This window comes from Pongo abelii, chromosome 13 (genome assembly GCF_028885655.2).
Source record: "Pongo abelii isolate AG06213 chromosome 13, NHGRI_mPonAbe1-v2.0_pri, whole genome shotgun sequence".
Lineage (NCBI taxonomy): Eukaryota > Metazoa > Chordata > Mammalia > Primates > Hominidae > Pongo > Pongo abelii.
Window position 1 is genome coordinate 98,386,627 of NC_071998.2, and position 22,546 is coordinate 98,409,172.

Below are 22,546 nucleotides of genomic sequence, written 5' to 3' on the forward strand. Positions count from 1 at the left end.
TGCGCCTAACCCAGTGTACTTACATTTATTAATGTTTACCACATTAGAAATTAAAACAAATTTTATTAATGTTCATTTAAAAATAAATATAAACTTATTATAATAAATATTATACTTATTTTTTTGCAAAAAATAGCTGTGTGCCAAAATAACAGTAACAACAAAGCACTGAAAAGACTGACACTGTTTTACTTTTTTTTGCAAATCTGATGTTTGGCTTTAAAAAAATTTTACTTGTGTTTTACCTTTGAAATGGGGAACAGTGGAAAATAGTGGATTGAGATTTTTGTGATGGATTTCTCCTTTGGGGAACATCAGAATAGCAGTGATGCTACTGACCCATTTCAGGAAGATCAGTGCAGCAAGGAAGGTTTATATGGTATTTGCAAAATACTCTGCTTGGAGTCATAAGGGATGGTAACCTCTTTATTTCCGTCTCCTCGTCTATAAAATTGAGTGGGTGACATTTCCTTTTGTCCCAGAGTTTTGAGGATTGCGTGAAATTGTATGTTAACATCTGAAGCTAAATAAGCTTTTTTTAATCTTTGAAGTACACACCATCACTTTTTAATTGTACAAAAGAAACCTTTATTTGTATCCCTTTCTGTCTAAAACTCAAGAGAACTGTCAACTTAGATAATTTTCAAGAAGTATTGAATTTTTCTCCTTGGTTTTTGTGCCTTTAATGAAAGTAGTTCTATAAAGGCAAGTGGGAAAGCCATCTCTGCCTTTTTTACTCCTGTACCTCCCTACTTAACAAGTTAAGAAGTCCATTAGACTCATTTTTGTAAATACTGTATAATGAGCCTAATTGTCACACAATTTTAGGAAATGAAGAGACTATAAAGGTCATGGATTCCACCTCCTCTTATAGATGAAACTGATGCTTAGAGAAGCTAAGCTGCTTGTTTAAGAGCATTGAAGTTGTCTGGTGGTTTTCAGCCTGGGCTGAACTTTGGAACCACCTGTAAAGCTTTTTAAAAATACTGATGTCAAGGTCCCACTCTCAGAGATTATGTTTTAATTGGTGTTTGTAAAGTCCCCCTGGTGATTGTAATGAAACATAACACTTAAAATGAATCATTTGCCTTTTAACATTCACAATTTAACCTTTAACATTGAAGTATTCTTATTGTTGATGAGACTATTTTATTTCTTAGACTTTTTAGGTGATTGAGCTTTACTTTCTTGCTCTGTGGGAAATAAACCCATAAACACTATATAAACCAAAACTTTGATGTTGAAAACTTTATTTTAAATTATCAGGTCAACTAGTAAATTTTTAAAAATCTATGTGTATCAGATGGTGTTAAAGTTTATGCCTATCATAACTAATAATATGAGTTAATGTTGAATCTTTTTTGATATAAATTGGAAAAACATAATATTTGAGGTTTTGGAAGCATTAATAATTATGTATATAATTTTTGTCTTCCATTATTTATTCAGATTCTGGATTGTCATTTTTTATTTAGACTTTTTCCAAAACAAATCTTTATTTTTCCTATAGGTGAAAGCACTGAAAGAGAAGATTGAATCTGAAAAGGGGAAAGATGCCTTTCCGGTAGCAGGTCAAAAATTAATTTATGCAGGTATGAATTAAATATTAAAATTAACATGCCATGTCTTGATATTCTTTTAGTTTTAGAAATGTTATCTTACATATTGTATATTCAAATTGTCAGAAAAATGATTGCACAAATAAAAGCAGTGAAAGAGCAATCATTTGAATCTAATATTAATATTCAATCTTCTCTTTATTCACATTTGCCCCATGTATTTTTCCATCAAATGGTATTAGTTTTGTTTTATCTTTTGTAAGCATCATGTAACTGGCTTTTGTGTTTTTAATCAAACTGAGCTTTTTTTTTAAATTGAATTGAAACCATTTATACTGATTGTGTTATTATTAGTATGTTTGGAATCATTCCTGTAAAATTATTTTAACCAAAACTGACTGAAGAGTACAGAAAAAACACATCACACAGACACCTACAGGAAGAAAAAAAATTAATATTCAGATTATGTAAAGAATTCTTAGAAATCAATAAGGAAAGGATGACCAATAAAGCAACAAAGGATAAGAGTAGGAATTATACATTTGACTAGTCTCACTAATAACCAGGAAAATGTATATTAAAAATACACTTGATATCCAAATTTAGTAGAGAAAATGCTTTCATCGTAGATGTTAGTAAGGTGGGTGTTTGCTCGCCCATGGATTCTTCTCTTTTTCTGAATAGTGTTTCCTAAAGTGAGACAGCCTGGAGGAAATGCTAACCTGGTAATTCAGTCCCATTATTTTTATAGGTGAGAATTCAGAAGCCTAAAGAAGCGGACATAAAATTCAAATTTCCAGTTTCTCGTTTTGGCCTGTTTTCTCATTCCTATCCCTGTTCCTTTCTGACTTAATGTTAGCAGCTTTTGATTCAATAGCTTTTTAAAGGTGGAAAACTAAATTCATGGAGCAGGAAACACCAGAGAGTCCTACCTACCTAATAGTGACCTTCAGCATGACCACAGTCTTGTGTACTTCGTGCATTTCTGAGTTCTGTAGCATCTTGCCCTTTATTGTGTATCATGTCGTTTTCTGAAGTACTTTTAGTATCTTGCTTTGATAGTGTTAGAACATTTCTATCAGATATCAGTATTTTGGGGAGCAGGAAATTTGTTTGTCTCCCCTTCTTCATATCATAAAAGAATATAGGTTATTTTCCAGAGGGACCCCTGTGCAATCGGAGTATTGAATTTTCTTTAACTTCATGATCTCCTTTTCAGGGCCTCTTTCATATTTCCTTGCCCAGTAAGTCTTTTATATAATCAATACATTTGTAAAAATTGATTGTCATTCTATATACACTATATAAGTTTGACATCTTTTAGTCAAATGCTTCTGCTTTTTAGTTTTATTTGTTTGAGAGAGGGTCTTGCTCTGTCACCCAGGCTGGAGTGCAGTGGTGTGATTATAGCTGGCTGTATCCTTAAACTCCTGAGCTCAGATGATCCTCCTGCCTCAGCCTCCCAAGTAGCTAGGACTATAGGCATGTGCCACAATGCCTGGCTAATTTTGAATTTTTTTTTTTTTTTTTCATAAACAGGGTCTTGCTATGTTGGCCACGCTGGTTTCAAACTCTTGGCCTCAAGCTATATTTCCTCCTCAACCTACCAAAGTGTTGGGATCACAGGTGTGAGCCACCATGCCCTGCTACTTAGGAGTTGTTTTATTTTTATCTTGATTGATTGGTTTTTCTTTGGGAAAAGTACTAACTGATAGAATTTATGTTGGTGATTCATATTTTAATATTTCTGAAATTTTCATATTTCGAGTAGAAAGTTGTTTTAAGTGTAAGAGAAAGATTATGCCTTAAATGATTTTTTTTTCTCTTAATGTATTAGGCAAAATCCTCAATGATGATACTGCTCTCAAAGAATATAAAATTGATGAGAAAAACTTTGTGGTGGTTATGGTGACCAAAGTAAGTTTCAACCTCGTTCTGTATATCTTTATGCATGTAGGTCTTTTTAAAAATGATGATCCCAAGTCCACACAATGGACACAGTTTATACACATCCATAGTGGTGTACACTTAACTACTATGAAAGGTTTTTAAGAATTTACCTTAAGTGAAACATAAAGTTATTAATGTTTTACATTAATTACACATTAAACTATAATGTAGTTTTAATAAAATTTTATGTAAATTAAAACAATTGAAATATAAAATGTCATGTTAAAATTATTTTTGCTACAGTAGTGAAATCATTTATTATATAATTCTTTTAAAATGCCTTTATAAGTGGAATAAATGTTTATTCTGTAGTTTTTGTAAGCTTGCCTTAAACAGACTTGCTAAATTACGTTCTAGTCCTAACAGATTCCTCAAGACAAAAGGCATGAAAGCTTATTATTATAGTGATAGTTCTTAGTGAAAGAATATGTTTTTAGAAACTAAAAAAAGGGAAAAGGTAACTAAAGAAATGATGGAATGATTTTTGTGAGGAAGTTTTTTTTTGTTTTTGTTTTTGTTTTTTTCTTTTGAGATGGAGTCTCACTCTGTTGCCCAGGCTGGAGCACAGTGACGCTATCTCGGCTCACTACAAGCTCTGTCTCCCGGGTTCATGCCATTCTCCTGCCTCAGCCTCCCTGGTAGCTGGGACTACAGGCGCATGCCACCACGCCCGGCTAATTTTTTTGTGTTTTTAGTAGAGACAGGGTTTCACTGTGTTAGCCAGGATGGTCTTGATCTCCTGACCTCGTGATCCTCCAGCCTCGGCCTCCCAAAGTGCTGGGATTACAGGCGTGAGCCACCGCGCCCAGCCTGGAAGTTTTAAACAGATACTTTTTTGTGATTTAGTAGGCTGGAATGTATTTGGAACAATTTATAAAAGTAAATTTTTTTTAAAGCAGAGAATGAACATGGATTTTTTAAAGTGGCTATTTATATACTTGTTTATTTAAAGATACATAATGCAGTGTAGAATTAAGAGACAAATGGAGAAGTGGTACTCATGACATTCATTTTTAGGATTGGATTGTCATAATCTGAGAAAGAACAGTGTTACTTGTAGCACTGAAAATGAGTTTAAATCACTAATTGAAACCACTTCATCAAAGGCCAAAGTGGATTAAATGTGGATTTTTTCTCAAAGTCACAAAATAGTTAATAGAATAGAAAATAGAGTTGAAGAAATAAATTTTAATTACCGCATGCTTTTGTACTGGGAAACAAGCAGCTAAATAGTTTACATGTGTTGAACTTGAACATTTTTTAATTCTTTAAGAACCATATTGATTTTGCTATACTTAAGAACTTAACTCATTATATGTTAAGCTTAAAAGCAGAGAAGCAGAATCGTGACGAAACCTTGTATCATCTAGGTTTTTTTATTCAACTGTGGTAAAATATAATAACAAACTTCCAGTTTAATCATTTTAAGTGTACAGTTCAATAACATTATAGTTACATTGTTTTGCAGCTATCGCCGTCATATAAGTGGAATCCTATGGTATTTGTCTCTTTGTGACTGGCTTATTTCACTTAGCATAGTGTCATCAAGGTTCATCTATCTATGTTATAGCTTGTGCCAGAATTTGCTGAACCTTTAAGACTGAATACTATCCTGTATTCCCATCTAGTTTTAGCATACATAGTACATAATGGGAAATGTGATAGCCACACATTTAAATATGTTTTGTTACTGGTCTTAGTTTCTTTTAATATTACAGTAATCCTGACTATTTAGAACACAAGAATTAAACAGAAAAAGTCTCAATAGGTGCGTGTGTTTGAGGAATAGATACTTGAAGCCTATCGTTATATTGCATACAATTCTTTTGTTTTTCCTTAAAATCTTTTACTCCTAATATTACATAGGATTCTAATGATATTTATGATTGTTTTATTTTGAAGTTAATAGTAGAGGACAACTATGAGAAGGGAGGGAATGCTGCTACAGTAAGGCATTATGGAAGCACTGAGAAATGACCTTATCAATACAAAGATGGGAAAGGAAAAAGCTATTAAGATCAAAAGCAAGAATAAAAACTAAAAAGCAGAGAAGGGCTTGGTGCTGTTTAGAATAAAGTATAAATAGCTGTTCTTGGCAGTAGGAACCTTGAAGGCAAGTTATATTGCAATATTATTTTGATAACAAGGAAAATATTAAATGAGTATACCACATTTAAAAATACATTTTTATCTAGATTGGTTATTATGAAGTTTTGGTGGTTAAGACTCTGAATTTTCACCTTTGTGAAGCTCCAGTTTATCCAGAATAACTGAAGATCCAGAATGATCTCAGAATTTCAGCTCATTTTAGTTTTAGAACATTAATAATCTGCAGAATATTATATTGGCTGTTAAGAAAGTTAAGCTAACTAGGAAAAGAAGGGAGTAATGCTACTACTAGTATGTTTTAAAAACCTATCACCTTTCACTAACCTTTTTCCTAGTGTCTTATTAGTCAAATCAAAAAGACATAAGGCAGCTCATTGGTTTTAGAGTTTGTTTATGCTTGTGGCAAATTATGTTGAATTTAAGCCTTGTCTTCCACTAAAACAGCTACCTTTTGTCCTTGGGAAAGTTGTGAACTAAACAGGTAGCGAGCATTGACAAGTCTTAGGAGAAGACTAAAAATCATGTAGTATGATTTTTACACATGTACAGTTGACCCTTGAACACCACTGAGCTTAGCAGTGCCAGCCTCTCCCCTACAGTCAGAAATGTGCATATACCTTTTGACTTGCCCAAAACTTACCTACTAATAGCCTACTCTTGACCGGAAGCCTTACTGATAACGTAAATTGTGGATTAATACATGTTTTATATGTTACATGTATGATATACTGTATTAAAGTAAGCTAGAGAAACTATTAAGAAAATCATGGCCAGGTATGGTGGCTGATGCCTGTAATCCCATCGCCTTGGGAGGCCAAGGTGGGTGGGTCACTTGAGCTCAGGTGTTGGAGACCTGTCTGGGTAACATGGCGAAACCTTGTCTCTACAAAAAAAAAAAATACAAAAATTTAGTGGGGAGTGGTAGTGTGAGCCTGTAGTCCCAGCTACCTGGTGGTGGGAGCGGGGGCAGTGGCTGAGGCAGGAGCCTTGGGAGGTTGAGGCTGCAGTGAGCTGTGATCATACCACTGCACTCCAGTCTGGGTGATAGAGTGAGACCCTCTCTCAAAACAAAACAAAAGAATATTTTTAGTGTTCATTAAGTGTAAATGGATCATCATGAAGGTCTTCATCCTTGTCTTCACACTGAATAGGCTGAGAAAGAGAAAGGGTTGGTATTGCGGTCTCAAGGTGGCAGAGATGGAGAAGGTAGAAGGAGAGGCAGGCACACTCAGTGTAACTTATATTGAAAAAAATTATCATATAAGTGGACCCAGTGCAGTTCAAACCCTTGTTGTTCAAGGGTCAACTAATTATTTTTTGCTCTGTGGGAAGCTTTATGGCTCTATTTCCTGTTCAGAAAGTCCTGAACGTGTGGAGGTAACTTAATTTGGCCTTTATTTTTCTGCTTAACTACATATATGTCTGAAAGTATTGTGAACCTTTTTGTACTTGGATCTGTTGATCTGTAGTCAATTTTGGGATTTCCCTCCCTCTTCTAAAATACAGTACGACAGAATATTTGACATGTTTATAAATAAACATTTATACTGCCATTTCAAGAACATTATTTTGGGCTGGGCGTAGAAGTTTATGCCTGTAATCCTAGCGCTTTGGGAGGCCGTGGTGGGAGGATTGCTTCAGGCCGGGAGTTCAAGACCAGCCTGGGCAAGGTAGCAAGACCCTGTCTTTAAAATTAAAAAAAATTATTTTGTTAATGCTTTTAAGTGGTATTAGGTACTTTAAAGTTACAACTCAGGTACATAAAGTTTTTTTGGGAAAATGATACGGTTTTTTTTTTTTTATGTATATATACTCTATATTTCAAATTTTTTACTTTATATTAACTTGATATGAAGACGAAAATTGTTGGGTAAAATTAATTGTGGTTGATAGTTAAGATTAACATATGCTGACATGAGCTTTGAAAGAGTAACCATGAGTCAGATTGTTAATATTGATCATTTATTGTGTCATTTTACAAAATTATTTTCAAGTTATAGGTTGTTATTGGTGCTACATTTGTGGCATCCTGTAACGGTACAGTCTAATTAGAGATCAGGCAGTATGTAGTATTTTATCGTAATTATTTTGTCTTTTAATGTGTTTAGCCCAAAGCAGTGTCCACACCAGCACCAGCTACAACTCAGCAGTCAGCTCCTGCCAGCACTACAGCAGTTACTTCCTCCACCACCACAACTGTGGCTCAGGCTCCAACCCCTGTCCCTGCCTTGGCTCCCACTTCCACACCTGCATCCATCACTCCAGCATCAGCGACAGCATCTTCTGAACCTGCATCTGCTAGTGCAGCTAAACAAGAGAAACCTGCAGAAAAGCCAGCAGAGACACCGGTGGCTACTAGCCCAACAGCAACTGACAGGTAGGAACTGGATTCTAGGAAATTCTATCTCAAAATCCGTGTTGAACAGGAACTTCATGCATTTATTTTGATTATTGTTTTGAAACTGACTGTATCTACTATGTTAAGCTTTTTTTTAAAGTTTGACTTAAACATATGCTGCGTCTGTTTTGATAGCTTACTAAGGAGAATATAAGAACAAATTTTCATAATCAGATTTCTGTACTCTGTTGATTTGGGCAGGGTGGGGGGCAGTGGGAAGGAGAAAGCAGGTGAAAGTCTTTTTTTTTTTTTTTTTTTTTTTTTTGAGTAGAAACGTTAGGAAATACAAATAACCAAAATGAATAAGGATTATATCATGACATTGCCACCCTGATCATCATTTGTACTTGATCTGTATTCTTTGTGGTCATAGTCATATATATCATAAGTATCCTTCTATGTTAGTAAATCTTTCCCGTAGTTATATAGCATTGTGTTTGGTTCTGACATTTGTTAGCTCTTGTAACCTGAACCTGTGGATTATTTCAGTTTTTCACTGTTGTATCCATATCTTTGTGAACTTGTGAGAAATTCAAGCTTCTGCCTGTGTTGATTAGGGGAAAAAAAAAAGGAAAAGAGTGTTGAGATATTTGAGGAGGAAGAAATAATTTCTTGTGGGAAGTTGACAGCAGGGACACCTCAACTAAGTGGCTACTTAGGCAGTTAGGATTATTGAGCAGTTTAAGACAAGATTTTTTTTTTTTCTCCCCAGATGATCAGGTAAAATAACCAAAGCAAATGCTTAAGTCAGAGTTCTCTTGGTTGGAAATCATACAGCACAATTCCTTGATCTAAAAGCATGAGTTATATTATGAGCAGCCTTCACTGGCACTACAGCTGTTTGTATTTTGTGACTTAGTGCAACTCAGGACCTCAGAGGCAGTAGTTACATGATCTTTGGAGTCAGAATCAGACACAGTGGAAAACTATGCAGTGACTGGAAGGATTTACAGACATGGAAAGGGGTTAAGATACATATGACAATGATCAAAAAGATATAGTTGTGATCCTTCATTTTAGTGTTCTGCCTTTGAGTGTGATTTCTGTGTCTGACTTAGTCAACCATGTTTGGAGGAGTCTCAGCCACCTGGTTCATTGCTTACTCGGGGGTCTTTTTCTAAATAATTGATTCCCTAAGAAGACAACATGGGTTTAGGCAATAGAATATTTGCCTTGTTACTTTCCTAGAACACTGCTTTAAGCATTCTATTACACCATTGCCTAACTTGATCCATCTTTCCCATGTACAACTAGAAATGCATTCAACCATCTTATCCTGGTGGATACCACCTAGAGTCAGGTTAAGCTGTTACATCAAAGGGCTGTTGATCAGGTCTGTATATGAGAGGGAACTTACAAATTTAAAAAATTGGTTTACCAAAGCACTTAAATATTACAAACTTATTATGTCTTAAGTCAGTCAGCACAGTACATCTTATTCTCTTAATTGCTTTAAGCTCTTTTAAAAAAAAAAAGCTTACAGTGTGAGAATTTTAGAGTCGATCAATACATTTTTAATGTGCTAATGCCATCAATTTAAATTTGTTTCTTCATTAACTCCGCTTTTTTTTTTTGGGAGACAGAGTCTCGCTCTGCCACTCAGGCTGGAGTGCAGTGGCGTGACCTCGGCTCACTACAACCTCCACTTCCTGGGTTCAAGCGATTCTACTGTCTCAGCCTCCTGAGTAGCTGGGATTACAGGCGCATGGCACCATGGTCAGCTAATTTTTGTATTTTTAGTAGAGAAGGGGTTTCACCGTGTTAGCCAGGCTGGTCTCGAACTCCCGACCTCAGATGATCTGCCCACCTCGGCCTCCCAAAGTTCTGGGATTACAGGCATGAGCCACCATGCCCAGCCCATTAACTCTAGTTTTATTTTCTTCCTGGAGTTGCAGTTTTACTTACCTATCCTAAAAAGAGCCAGGATTATCTTTTCAGACTTACAGAAGTTGCATAAGTAACTTGATGGTCAGTGATCCAGGAAAGCAGACACTAGAGTTTCTTACTTAGTTGGACTTTGTACACCAACTGCTTACTCTTATTTCTCAAAATTTTACCTCAGAAATATAACACAGGAAGAGAGGAATGAGAGAAACTCAGAAAACAAGCTGCTTAAATGTGTCTTAGTTCCTTTATCTTTGCTGGAAAATATCTAGTGTCTTGTGAAGCACAAAACCTAGTGAATAATTATCAGGAGATAAGCTGATAAGAGTTTGTGGAGTGTCGGGAAGTCTGTTTACGACCACTGACCTGACTGTTTTGTTATTAGGGATTTGTTTCTTTAGGTCAATTTTGTTCTTTTAAAAATTGTCTATTACAGTGCAGATTCCACTTGATATCTGCCTGAGAGAAACTGAGAGAAACTGCACTTGTGCACATGACTGTATTGTTTGAAATAAAGGACAAATTGGAATCCTAAATTGACCTGTGGTTTATTCGTAGTAGAGAACAGGACTACTCAAAGTGTAGTAGTCAATAGGCTGCATCAGCATCACTGGGAGTGTGTTTGACATGAATTCTTGGGCCACCCTGGACCTGTAAATCAGAATTATCTGGGAGTGGATCCCAGAAATCAACAAGTCCTCCTGGTGAATACTTGGGATTCTTGGACTTTGTAAAATTTGAGAAACCCTGATATCTGATACTACAAGACAGTTAAAGTATGTACTGTATAAGCATGTTAAATGAGTGTGGTTTTGAGGCTTTGTTATTGAGTGAAAAAAGCAGGTTGCAAAAGAGTATAGGCGATAACCATAAACCAGACAAAACCCATAAACAACATTGTACATTTTCTGTGGGTATGCATGTTAATGTGTAGAAGAAAAGAAGGCAAGCGTTGACATATAACTAATGAGTGGTTTCCTCTGTGGTTGGAGAGGGGAGAAGTAGTGAGACAGAATCAAGATTAAAGAATAGTGGTTAAAGTATATGTACATCCAGTCTTATCTATGGTGTTTAAAGAGAACTTTTTAAAAACAATGTGTGGGCCGGGTGCGGTGGCTCACGCCTGTAATACCAGCACTTTGGGAGGCAGAGGCAGGCGGATCACAAGGTCAGGAGATCGAGACCATCCTGGCTAACACGGTGAAACCCTGTCTCTACTAAAAATACAAAAAATTAGCTGGGCGTGGTGGCGGGCGCCTGTAGTCCCGGCTACTTAGGAGGCTGAGGAAGGAGAATGGCGTGAACCCAGGTGGTGGAGCTTGCAGTGAGCCGAGATTGCGCCACTGCACTCCAGCCTGGGCAACAGAGTGAGACTCCATCCCCCCAAAAAAAAAACAATGTGTGATAATAGTGTAAATTATTCTAAGGGAGATGTGTCTTACCGGTTTTTACAATGTATTATACAGTAATGATTAAAACAGTTTGGAATGGCTCATATTAGAAAGATTGGTCAGCGAAATCAACAATAGCTTCAAAGTAGACTCAAATAGATACAGGAACTTAATATAAAGGTACAGTTTCAGAACAATGTGGGGAAAATGCTATTGAGATCTCACCATCTGGAATGAAAAAAGAATGATCCTTCATACTGTACACCTGCAAAAATAAATTATAGATGGATACGGATGTAATGTAAAAGCAAAGCCATAAGCTAATGGAGAACAAGGGAACAAAAGAGAATAGTCTTCACTTTGAGAAGTCATTCCTAAGCAAGACAACCAAAAAAAAAAAAAATTATAACAGGAAAGATTGATAAATTTGACTATAGAAAGAATTTAAATGCAGGAAACCAAACTACACATTCCTTAATAAGAGCTTGATTTGGTCTTTTAAATGGAATACTGTGCACCTTTGGGAAGAAATTGAAGTAGATTTGATTGTGCCGACATAGAATGATTGTTAAGTTAAAAAACACAAAAGCTAAAAAAAAAAAACAAAAAAAACACCAAAGCAAGACACAAGTTGTTATTCTTTTAAATAGAAATTGGTGTCATAGTGGTTGTCTCTGGGTTAGGGGTAGGAAAAATTTAGTTTTTATATATTGTGCTTTTTGAAATTTTATTTTCTCTATGTTAGTTTTACAGTATATTTAATGAAGAACTTAAAAAATTATACCAAAGGATTATATTAATATTCATATTGGGTGTTACGATGCCAGACACTTTGCTAAGCACTGTACTAGTGTAGCCCTACCCACAACACTTTGGAGTATATGATACTGTCATTGACATTGTGGTGAAGAAACAGGCTTAGAAAGGTTAAGTAATTTATGAATCCAAACTTGAGTTTTCTGCTCTTATTATATACTACCAAGGGCTTTCTCAGAACTGAAATATAATGTGTGTGTTGTTTTTAATTGAGACACAGGTCTAAGTGTGTATGTGTGTCTGCTTTAATTTAAACTTCTAACTACTACCTTTACCACTGTTGTAAACTTAAGTTTATTTTTCTTTGGCCTGCTCTTAGTCTTTCATAATTTTCTGTCTTTTATTGCAGACTTCTCTGTAGTTTCCCAACAGAAACTTAATCTCTTTAAACTGATTTTCATTACATTCAAACTTGGATTTAACCCATATCTACCTTTTTTGCATATGCTATATTTCTTTATTTGAATGTCTTCTTTCAGTGTCCTCATTCAGAACTTACCTATAAGACCTCATTATGTAAAGACTTTATAGCCTAATTTGGTTTCTCCATGTGTTATTTTGTATACTGCTTTTGATATTTCTTCTGGTGTGACTTGATTTATAAATTATTTAACTTCTCATGTAAATTATTTCAGGTAAATAGTTGTGCATTATCTTTTTTGTATTCAATAGATAGCTATCTAACAGGATATTATTTTATATATTTTGACATTTAAAGTGATGGAGTCTCAGAATAGAAAGAGTACCAAGATTGAAAATTTTTCCCAAACCACAAATGTTGTAGATAAAGCTTTTGGATTTAATCTAGAAGAGACAGTTTAAATACTGTAGTCAGACTTTTATATTTAATTAAAATCAAAGAATCTGTTTACCAATTGGATAGTTACTAAACTAATGTAAATTAAATTTTACATACTTTTAAAATGTGATTTTTCTAAAATCCTTTTATAGTACATCGGGTGATTCTTCTCGGTCAAACCTTTTTGAAGATGCAACGAGTGCACTTGGTAAGTATCTACTTTTCCTTGTAAATAACCTATAAAGAGATAGGAAAGAGGTTTCACTTTTCTAGATCATGATAAAAGTAAGTGTTAATAATTTGCATGGTTATTTATAAGCTGTAAGATGATTGATTTAGGTAATTATTCAATTAATAGTGTTACTGAAGACTTTTAATATTTATGTATTGAATTCTTTAAAACTTGCTCTGAGTTGAGCATACTCGGTTAAAGCAAATAAGTTTCTATTTTCCAGATGTGAATTTTAAATGTGATCCTAACATGGTTGATCCGTGTATGGATTTATTACAAAGGGTCTTTGAAATGAGTATGAAATTTTTCTAGATCTGCCTCACACTTCATGTGTATTCACCATCAGACTTAATTCCAACTTGATGGCACTATACATTCCCATCTACATCTTGTTGCTTGCAATGGCTTGCAGCAAAAATGCCTTTTTATCCCAACTTTTAATTTTACCTACTGAATAATGCCTTTCCATCTCCCATCACCCCAATCTGTCAAAATGAAGCAGCTTTTTTTTTCTCCCCTTGTAGCATCTCTGATACAGTTCCTGCTAATTACTTGTTTATTGGCTGGCAACTCCATTCCTAGTTTGTTACTCTTAAATGGCAGGGAGGGAGAAAGCGAGGAATAGGTAGAAACAGCAGCTTTGGTGCAGTACAGGCTTCTGGATTCCTGCTTAACTTCTACAGCAGCAGGGTTCCAGCAGCAGTACCACCTCCTAGCATCTGAGTTGGTTCTCTGAGCTAGTTGGGCTGGAGCTCCGTGATACCCTCGTTGCTGTGGAAAATGGCATGTACATTTAGTGGCAAAACAGTAGTTTAAATTATCTAAGATTGCCTGGGTGTGACAACCCCAGATTTTCATCTTTGAGGAACAGTGTCCTAAAACCACTCTGCTATCAAATACAGTGTGAGTTAGTCTCTAGCCAGGAAAACAGAAACCAGTCTATTTCAAAGAGGGAAAGGCTTAATCTTAGGAAATTGTTAGGAATTGGAAGGGCTGGAAAATAGGATTACCCAGAGAGGCAGTAAACTGTCTGTGGCCTCGGGGCTGGAGCCAGCTGGCACTTGCCCCTGATGGTGCTGAAGGCTCTGGCTGTGGTCACTGCTGCTGCAGCTGGAATGCGTTGATGCTCCTGAGTGGGAGCCTGGGAGGCCATGCTGTAGCTGCTGCTACTCAAGCCTCTGTGACGATGTCTTCCCATTCTCAGCTTTATGGTCTCGGGATCACTCTACATTTTCATCTTTAATTTACCCAAGTCTCTATGTTGATTCCCTGCTTTTTAATTTAATTTTATTTTTCTGATTTATCTTGCTTCTTTAAACTTTCCTTCTTTGGCTTCTGTGACACCACTCTTCCTGATCCATACCTCAGGCTCTTCCTTCTCAAGCTTTCTAGTTAATTCTTTTCTTTCTTCCTTTCTTTTCGTTTCTCTTTTCTTTCTTCCTTTCCTTTTCCTTTTCCTTTTGTAGTCTTACTCTGTCGCCCAGGCTGGAGTGCAGTGGCGTGATCTCGGCTTACTGCAACCTCCACCTCCCAGGTTTAAGCGATTCTCCCGCCTCAGCCTCCTGAGTAGCTGGGATTACAGGCACGTGCCACCACGCCTGACTAATTTTGTGTATTTTTAGTAGAGATGGGGTTTCACCCTGTTAGCCAGGATGGTCTCAATCTCCTGACCTTGTGATCTGCCCGCCTCGGCCTCCAAAGTACTGGGATTACAGGCGTGAGCCACAGTGCCCGGCCAGTTAATTGGTTTTATTTTACCTGACTATTAAATGTATGAGTTTTCTATGGTTCCATTCTAGGTCATAGTTCAAAGTTTAAATTATGGGAATGACCAATACCATCCATATACTATATAGATTCCCCAAATTATAACTGCAATACCGATCTCCCTCTGAACTCCCAAACTCGTATCTTGACACTGTCAACTAGAAAACTTTAGAACCTCCATGACTTTAGGTTTCAAACTGACTCATTTTTTATTCCCCAGTCTGATTCTTTTCTTGTTCACTTCTTACTTGTACCATCATTCATTCATCCACCCTCTGCCTCTTTTGGCCCAGTGAGTCTGTTTCTTTTCTTTTCCTTTCTCCTCTCTCCTCTGTCCTCTCTCCTTTCTCCTTTCCTTTCTCCTTCCTTCCTCCTTCCCTTTCTTCCCCTCATTCCACAGTTACTAATGACTGTTTCTTAAAGTCTCTGGAATATTTGTTTTCACTGTCATTTAGTTGCCTTAGTTCAGGTCTTTTATTTCACTTGTCCTCTTGCATTATCCTTATCTACCTGGTCTACCTCTTCCTTACCAGAGTGGAAAGCAACTCTAATGGGGTCTTTGTTAATTCCTTTAATAGTTCCTCATGACCTAGAAGATAAGTCCAAAGCTTATTCTTTTTAATTTTTAAAATTTGTATATAGGGAGTACAAGTGCAGATTTCTTACATGCATATATTATGTGGTGGTGAAGTTTGGGCTTTTATTGTAGCCATCACCTGAATAATGAACATTGTACCAAACAGGAAATTTTTGAACCCACAGTCCACTGCCCACCTTTTGTAGTTTCCAGTGTCTATTATTCCACTCTATATGATGTGTGCCTGTTGTTCAGCCCCCACTTGTGAGGACATGGGGTATTTGACTGTTACTGAGTTATTTCATTTAGGGTAGTGGCCTCCATAGTTCTATCCATGTTGCTGTAAAAAAGACATGGTTTTATTCTTTTTGATGGGTGAGTATTATTACACACACACACACCACGTTTTCTTTATCTCATCCTCCATTGAAGATTCCATATCTTTACTATTGTGAATAATGTTGTGATCAACATACAAGTGCGGGTATCTTTTTGATATAATGATTTGTTTCCCTTTGGGTATATATACATAGTAGTGGGATTTCTGGATTAAATGATAGTTCTGTGTTTAAGTTCTTTGAGAAATTTCTGTACTGTTTTCCATAAAGGATGTACTAATGGACATTTCTGCCAGTAGTATATAAGCATTCTATTTTCTCCGCATCCTTGCCCAACATCTGGTGTAAGATGGGGCATCTCATTGTGGTTTTAATTTGCATTTCTCTGATGATTGGTGATGTTGAGCATTTTTTTCATGTTTGTTGGCCACTTGTATGTCTTCTTTTGAAGAATGTCCAGTCATATTTTTGCACACTTTTTAATGGGGTTATTTGGTTTTTTCTTGATGTTTAAGTTCTGGATAATAGCACTTTGTTAGATTGCCTAAGCCAGTGTCCAGAAGAGTTTTTCTAGGTTTTCTTCTAGGTTTTTTTGTAGTTTCAGGTCTTAATATTTAGGCTTTAATCTGTCTTGAGTTAACTTTTGTGTTTGATGAGAAGTCTGGGTCTAGTTTCATTCTTCAAAATATGGCTATCCAGTTTCTCAGCACCATTTGTTGAATAGGGTGTCCTTTCCCCGGTGTATGTTTTTGTTGACTTTGTTGAAGATCATTTTGGTTGTAGGTATGCAGCTTTATTTCTGGGTTCTCTATTCTGTTCCATTGATTGATGTGTCTGTTTTTATACCAGTACCATGCTATTTTGGTTACAGTAGCCTGGTAGTATTATTTGAAGTCAGGCAATATGATCAAAGCGTATTCTGAATGACATATATAAGGTTCTTCATCACCACCTCTTTTGCCTCATTACTCTGTTTCGTGTCCAATCTCTTTCGTTTTTTTTGTTTGTTTGTTTTTTTGTTTTGTTTTGCTTTGTTTTTGAGACTCACTGTCTCTCTTTGTCACCCAGGCTGGAGTGCAGTGGCGCAGTCTCAGCTCACTGCAACCTCTGCCTCTTGGGTTCAAGAAATTCTCCTGCCTCAGCCTTCCAAGTAGCTGGGATTACAGGCGCCTGCCACCATGCCCAGATAATTTTTGTATTTTTAGTAGGTACAGGGTTTCACCACGTTGGCCAGGCTGGTCTCGAATTCCTGATCTTAGGTGATCCACCCACCTCAGCCTCCCAGAGTGCCGGGATTACAGGTGTGAGCCACTGTGTTGGCCTCTCTAGTTCTTTTTACAAGTCATTTGCCTTTGGACTTTTAAGATCTAAAAAGTATCACACTGCTTATGGGTATTTTTTTGAGATTGTATAATTTAACTAGGAAACATGATCTTAGGAGTCATAGTGTAATGATTAGGTGTGGAGACTCGACTGTCAGCCTGTGTTTGTATCTCTGCACCATGACTTAATACTTTCACGATTTTTTTTGTTTGTTTGTTTGAGACAGTCTTGCTCTGTCACCAGGCTGGAGTGCAGTGGCGTGATCTTGGCTCACTGCAGTCTCCACCTCCGGGGTTCAAGCAATTCTCCTGCCTCAGCCTCCTGAGTAGGTGGGACTACAGCCGCGTGCCACCATGCCCAGCTAATTTTTTTTGTATTTTTAGTAGAGACGGGGTTTCACCATGTTGGCCAGGATGGTCTCGATCTCCTGATCTCGTGATCTGCCCGCCTCGGCCTCCCAAGTGCTGGGATTACAAGCGTGAGCCACCATACCTAGTCTTTACCAAATTATTAATCTCTCCAAGCTGTACCCTCCTCATCTTTTAAAGGAGTTGAAATTAAACCTTTCTTATGAGGTAGTGAGAGAGAACTAAATGAGAAACACCATGTTAAAATAGTGCAGTTCTGATTTTCTGTGGCTCGTAATTTCGTTTGTATTGATACTGATTTCTGTATCTGGGAATTAGGCTACTGAAAGTGTATTGCTACTTTAGTTGCTTTGTGCTCGAATTATATCAGTAGATAAGAAAATAATTAAAATTTATTGTTTTATGGGATGGGAAAAGGAAAGTCATTATTTTAAGCAAGATATCAAATGCTTAATCTGTTTGTGATATTTAGGGGGTTTTTAGCTATTAAACACCTTTATTTTTGAAAATTCTGCAGAAAAAAATTATTTATTCAACAGATACTCGGTGTCAGCTGTGTATCAGGGAAACATGCAAAATGACATGGTTTCCTGCACAGTCAAACTTGCATTCAGTTGGGGCAAGAAAAAAATAATGAAACATTAAAAAAAAAAAGATAAATGATATTAAGAACACAAAGGGCTTCCCTAAAGAAGAAACAGAAGGCTACCTAGGATGGCTAGGCAATGCCTTTTAAATACGGAACTGAAGCACGTTGAAGGAACTGGCCATCTAAGATGGCCGGTGTTGTGTAAAGGCCCTGGGGCAGGAGAAGGTGTGGCCTGCTGAAGTAACACCGGGAAGATGAGTATGGTGGGTGGAGAATTGTTGAGGGCTGGGAGCCAGAAATGAAATGAGAGGTTTTGCGTGCGCGCGCACATGTGTTTAATTGACTTTTGCAACTGGCTGAAGAATAGATTGTAGATATGGAGACAAGAGTTGGAAACAGGGTGTAATCCCATCTAGAGACTGTTGTGGGCTTGTCTTCAGTGATGACAGTAGAGAATGAAGAGATGGGTTTGGGGTGTAATTTAGAGATGGAAGCTACCAGGTATGCTGGTAAGTGAGGTGTGGAAGGAAGAGGAAAAGGAACTGAAATAACCAGGGTTTTTGTTCAAGCGCTTAGGTAAATAGAGGTGCCATTTGTTTAAAGAGAGCAGACAGACTATGGTGGGACACATTTGAGAGGGAAATCTGAATTGCAGTTAGTTGAGGAATGGGTGGAATGTGAGAAAGTGGACACATGTTCAATAGCTATGGCTGTGATGAGAAGACAGCAGATGGTTCCTCAAAGATGAATTAGGATGAAGTCAAAGGTGGGAGGTGTGTTTTTGTTTTAGAGTGAAATATAGGACATAGTTAACTACTGACCCAGGATAATTACACAGAGGGGGAAAGATGTTGGTGGAGAAGAGGGAGGATAACCAAATCCAGTTTGGTTTGAGTGTGAGGCAACAATAAAGGTAATGGTCCCCAGAACACAAGCGGAAGAAAGGATAGTTTTAAGTGAGGTAAGTTTATGAGGAAAATAGCTTTCATTTATTCAGAGTGTTGTCTGTGCTGAGAGGAGGGAGCATAGGAGTCTGTAAGAAGTGACTTGTTGGAATATTAGCACTTTGGGCATTTTACCAACTTTGTGTAGTGTACAAGATTTTAACTTTCTAGCTCCTAACCTCTCTTTCCCCCCTGTTTCAGTTATATAAGGTATCAAAAGGAAACTGTGAACTTGTTGCATCAGAGTTGATGGTTCGAAATACCATCCCTTCCCCAGCATGTTTTCAGAATTCAGTCTCTTCTTACCAGTTGCCTTCTCTGACCTCCTGCTAATTCTCCCTTACCTTCGTACCTCATTTTTCTACTGTACTCTGAAACATATTATATGAGTTTCCTGTTGCTGCTGTAGTAAGTTACCACAAACTTAGTGGTGTAGAACACAGATTAACTGTCTTCTAGTACTGTAGGTTAGAAATGTGACACAGGGCTCACTGTACTAAAATCAGGGAGCCAGCATTCCTTTTTGGAGACTCCGGGGAAGAATTTTTTTCCTGATCCTGTCCAGCTTCTAGAGACTGCTCACATACCTTGGCTGGTAGCCCCTTTCTCCATCTTCAAAGGCAACAGCGTAACATCTCTCATCCTGGTTTTGTCTCCTCCTCCTCACACCTGTTTCTCTGACCCTCTCATCTGCCTCCTCCGACTACTGTTAAGGATTCATGTCATTACACTGGACCCACCTGGATAATCCAGAATGAGGTCTCTGTCTTAAAGTCAGCTGATTAGCAACCTTAATTTTATCTATAACCGCAATTTCCCTTTGCCGTGTAACCTATTTATAGGTTCCAGGGATCAAACTGGAGGGCATCTTTGGGGGACCATTACTTACTACATATATGTTGTAATTTATACTGTTACTCATCTTTGTATTGCTAGCATAGTAGTGCCTGAAATGTTGTATATGTGAATCAATAAATGTATAGAGAATGCTTATTTATTAAATGTTCCTTTTCTTTCCCCTCCACCCTCCCTTTTTAGTGACAGGTCAGTCTTACGAGAATATGGTAACTGAGATCATGTCAATGGGCTATGAACGAGAGCAAGTGATTGCAGCCCTGAGAGCCAGTTTCAACAACCCTGACAGAGCAGTGGAGTATCTTTTAATGGTGAGAAATGTTTGTTTTACTTTACTCCATTCTGTTGTTTAAGATCAAAATCTCAAAGAAACAGATTTTAAAGGACCAGTTCAGTTGTCACGGATATATGCTAGATGATATACATAATGCTTTTTTTTTCTAGTATGTTTGTATTTTGTGTTAATAAAATGTAACCTTTTTTAATCTCATGGTCCAACATTGTAGTAGCTTTTTAGGTGCCACTATGGGTGAATTATTCAGAACAAAAAATTTTTTTTTTTTTGAGACGGAGTCTCGCTCTGTCGCCCAGACTGGAGTGCAGTGGCACGATCTCTGCTCACCGCAAGCTCCACCTCCCAGGTTCACGCCTTTCTCCTGCCTCAGCCTTCCAAGTAGCTGGGACCACAGGCGCCTGCCACCATGCCCGGCTAATTTTTTTGTATTTTTAGTAGAGATGGGATTTCACCATGTTAGCCAGGATGGTCTTGATCTCCTGACCTCGTGAGCCACCGTGCCTGGCCAAAATTTCAAGCTTGAGAATCCGGGCCAAATTCTTTTGCTTATACTGTGTATATTTCTGTAATAAGTTGCCAGCTTTTTAAAAACTGGGAAATTTCACATAAAAGTACAGATTTCTGGTTTATCTGGACAACATTGATCCCAGATTTTTACAAGGGATTAAGGAAAATATTTTAGATCGTGGAATCTAATTCATTATCCTCTGATTCACTCTGTTACCAATGTAACATCATGCATTTAATGAATGGTGTCACTTACCTGGTCCCATTGGCATTTGAATTTGTTTTTGTAGTCGGAGTTGAGGGACTTTTTGAATAAAGTCTTCTTTTTTTCCTGGTAATGGGAGTTTTTGAGAAATAGGTTGTTGTGGACATTAACTGAAACCCTTGGTATTAAGATGAAAGTATGCTAGTTTTACAGATGTGACACAGGCTGAAGTAATTGAATTAACTTTTTAAAAATCTTAGACTTCTATAATTATCTTTGGTGTTTTGGAGTATTATCAAAGTCTGAATTGCCCTAAATATCATCTTAAAAGTTGCCTGATTCTAACCCTTTTGGGAATTACATCCACAGTTTAACCCATTCCTTTGTGTCTAGGTTGTACTTCTGTTAAAAACTCCTTTCAGGTAGCTAGCTAATTTCAGAAGAGTCAGTTATAAGACTCATAACTGTACTCTGCCTCCACCATTTATTTGCCCATGCATTTGCATGTGAAGTTCACAAAACCTTTTTCTTAGCATATTATTTTATCTTTTTAAATTCACTTTTTCATTGTCTTCTTGAGTAGTGTCTTTAAATGCTGGCAGTTTATCCAGTTTGTTTGGAATTGTGGAATTAATAATTGTTGTGAATTTGTTTGGTGAGGAGTGCATACCCTAAACAGATTGTATAAAAGTATTAGCTTTTATGGAGTGGCTTTCATTTACACCTGATTTAGAATTCTGCATAAGTTCAACAGTATCAGTTATTTTGATCTAATGGATGTGGAGTTTTGAGGTATAAAAAAAACAGAATCATTGTTACCAAATGCTAAAACTGCTGTAGAGCATCAAATGCAAATAAATAGATGAGACATGAATTCATCAAAAACAATTTATAACTAAAATGCTTTTTATATATTTGCTCTTTGTTTCATAGACTGGAGGGGAAAAGTTGCCTTTAATGGTTACTAGTTAAGAGATAGGTTAAGGTGAATGGATGGAAAGAAGAAATGTTGAGCATTTATATAAGAGGCTATGTAATGTGTGAGAATAGAGGTCGATCTATAGCAATGAAGATTAACTTTTTAGTTTAATAAAACAGAATTTGATGGACGCTCTGGATCCTAAATTTGTATGTAGTTTGTTAGCACTTAAATAACTGCTCATCTGAGTTAAGGGTTTGAATTGGTGAACTCATTCAAAAACATTGGTTTTAATGCCTGGAGTGACACCTAATGCATGCAGCCATTTTCCTGCTGTGTTACTCTTCATGCTTTATATGTTGTTGCTTTTGGCTTCTGGTTTATTAGGGAATGGAAGGATTTATCATCTTATTCAATTATAATACTTGGTTCTTTATTCTCTTCTTTCCAGAATCTATAAGAACTTGATAAAGACTTTTTAAAAATTTTAAATGACAAGTCTATCAATCATGTGCATCAAAATAGGTGTCCCAAAAGATTTTAGTGCATGCAGTTTTAAGCTCTTAATAACTTTAAAAGATAAGTACTATAAACTTACAAAAGGCATCACCTAAAAACTAAATGGTTTCAATTTCTTTTATATCGATTTTATGAATTTTGAAAAATTAAATTTTTTGAGATACTTTAAATATCTCATTTATGAGATACTTTGATACTTTAA

General features: G+C 36.7%; 1 protein-coding gene across 4 annotated transcripts in view; it reads left to right on the forward strand.

Annotated features, from left to right (window-relative positions):
• RAD23B (RAD23 homolog B, nucleotide excision repair protein) overlaps positions 1-22,546 on the forward strand; it is a 49,542-nt gene that overhangs the window by 15,423 nt on the left and 11,573 nt on the right. For 3 of the 4 annotated variants that reach the window (XM_024252109.3, XM_024252108.3, XM_054520414.2), the window contains 5 exons: positions 1,511-1,592; positions 3,397-3,476; positions 7,727-7,995; positions 13,059-13,114; positions 20,083-20,210. In XM_024252109.3, coding sequence (XP_024107877.1) covers positions 1,511-1,592; positions 3,397-3,476; positions 7,727-7,995; positions 13,059-13,114; positions 20,083-20,210 — 615 coding nt within the window. The remainder of the gene's footprint in view (positions 1-1,510; positions 1,593-3,396; positions 3,477-7,726; positions 7,996-13,058; positions 13,115-20,082; positions 20,211-22,546) is intronic. The other variant, XM_063714345.1, reaches the window with a different exon arrangement.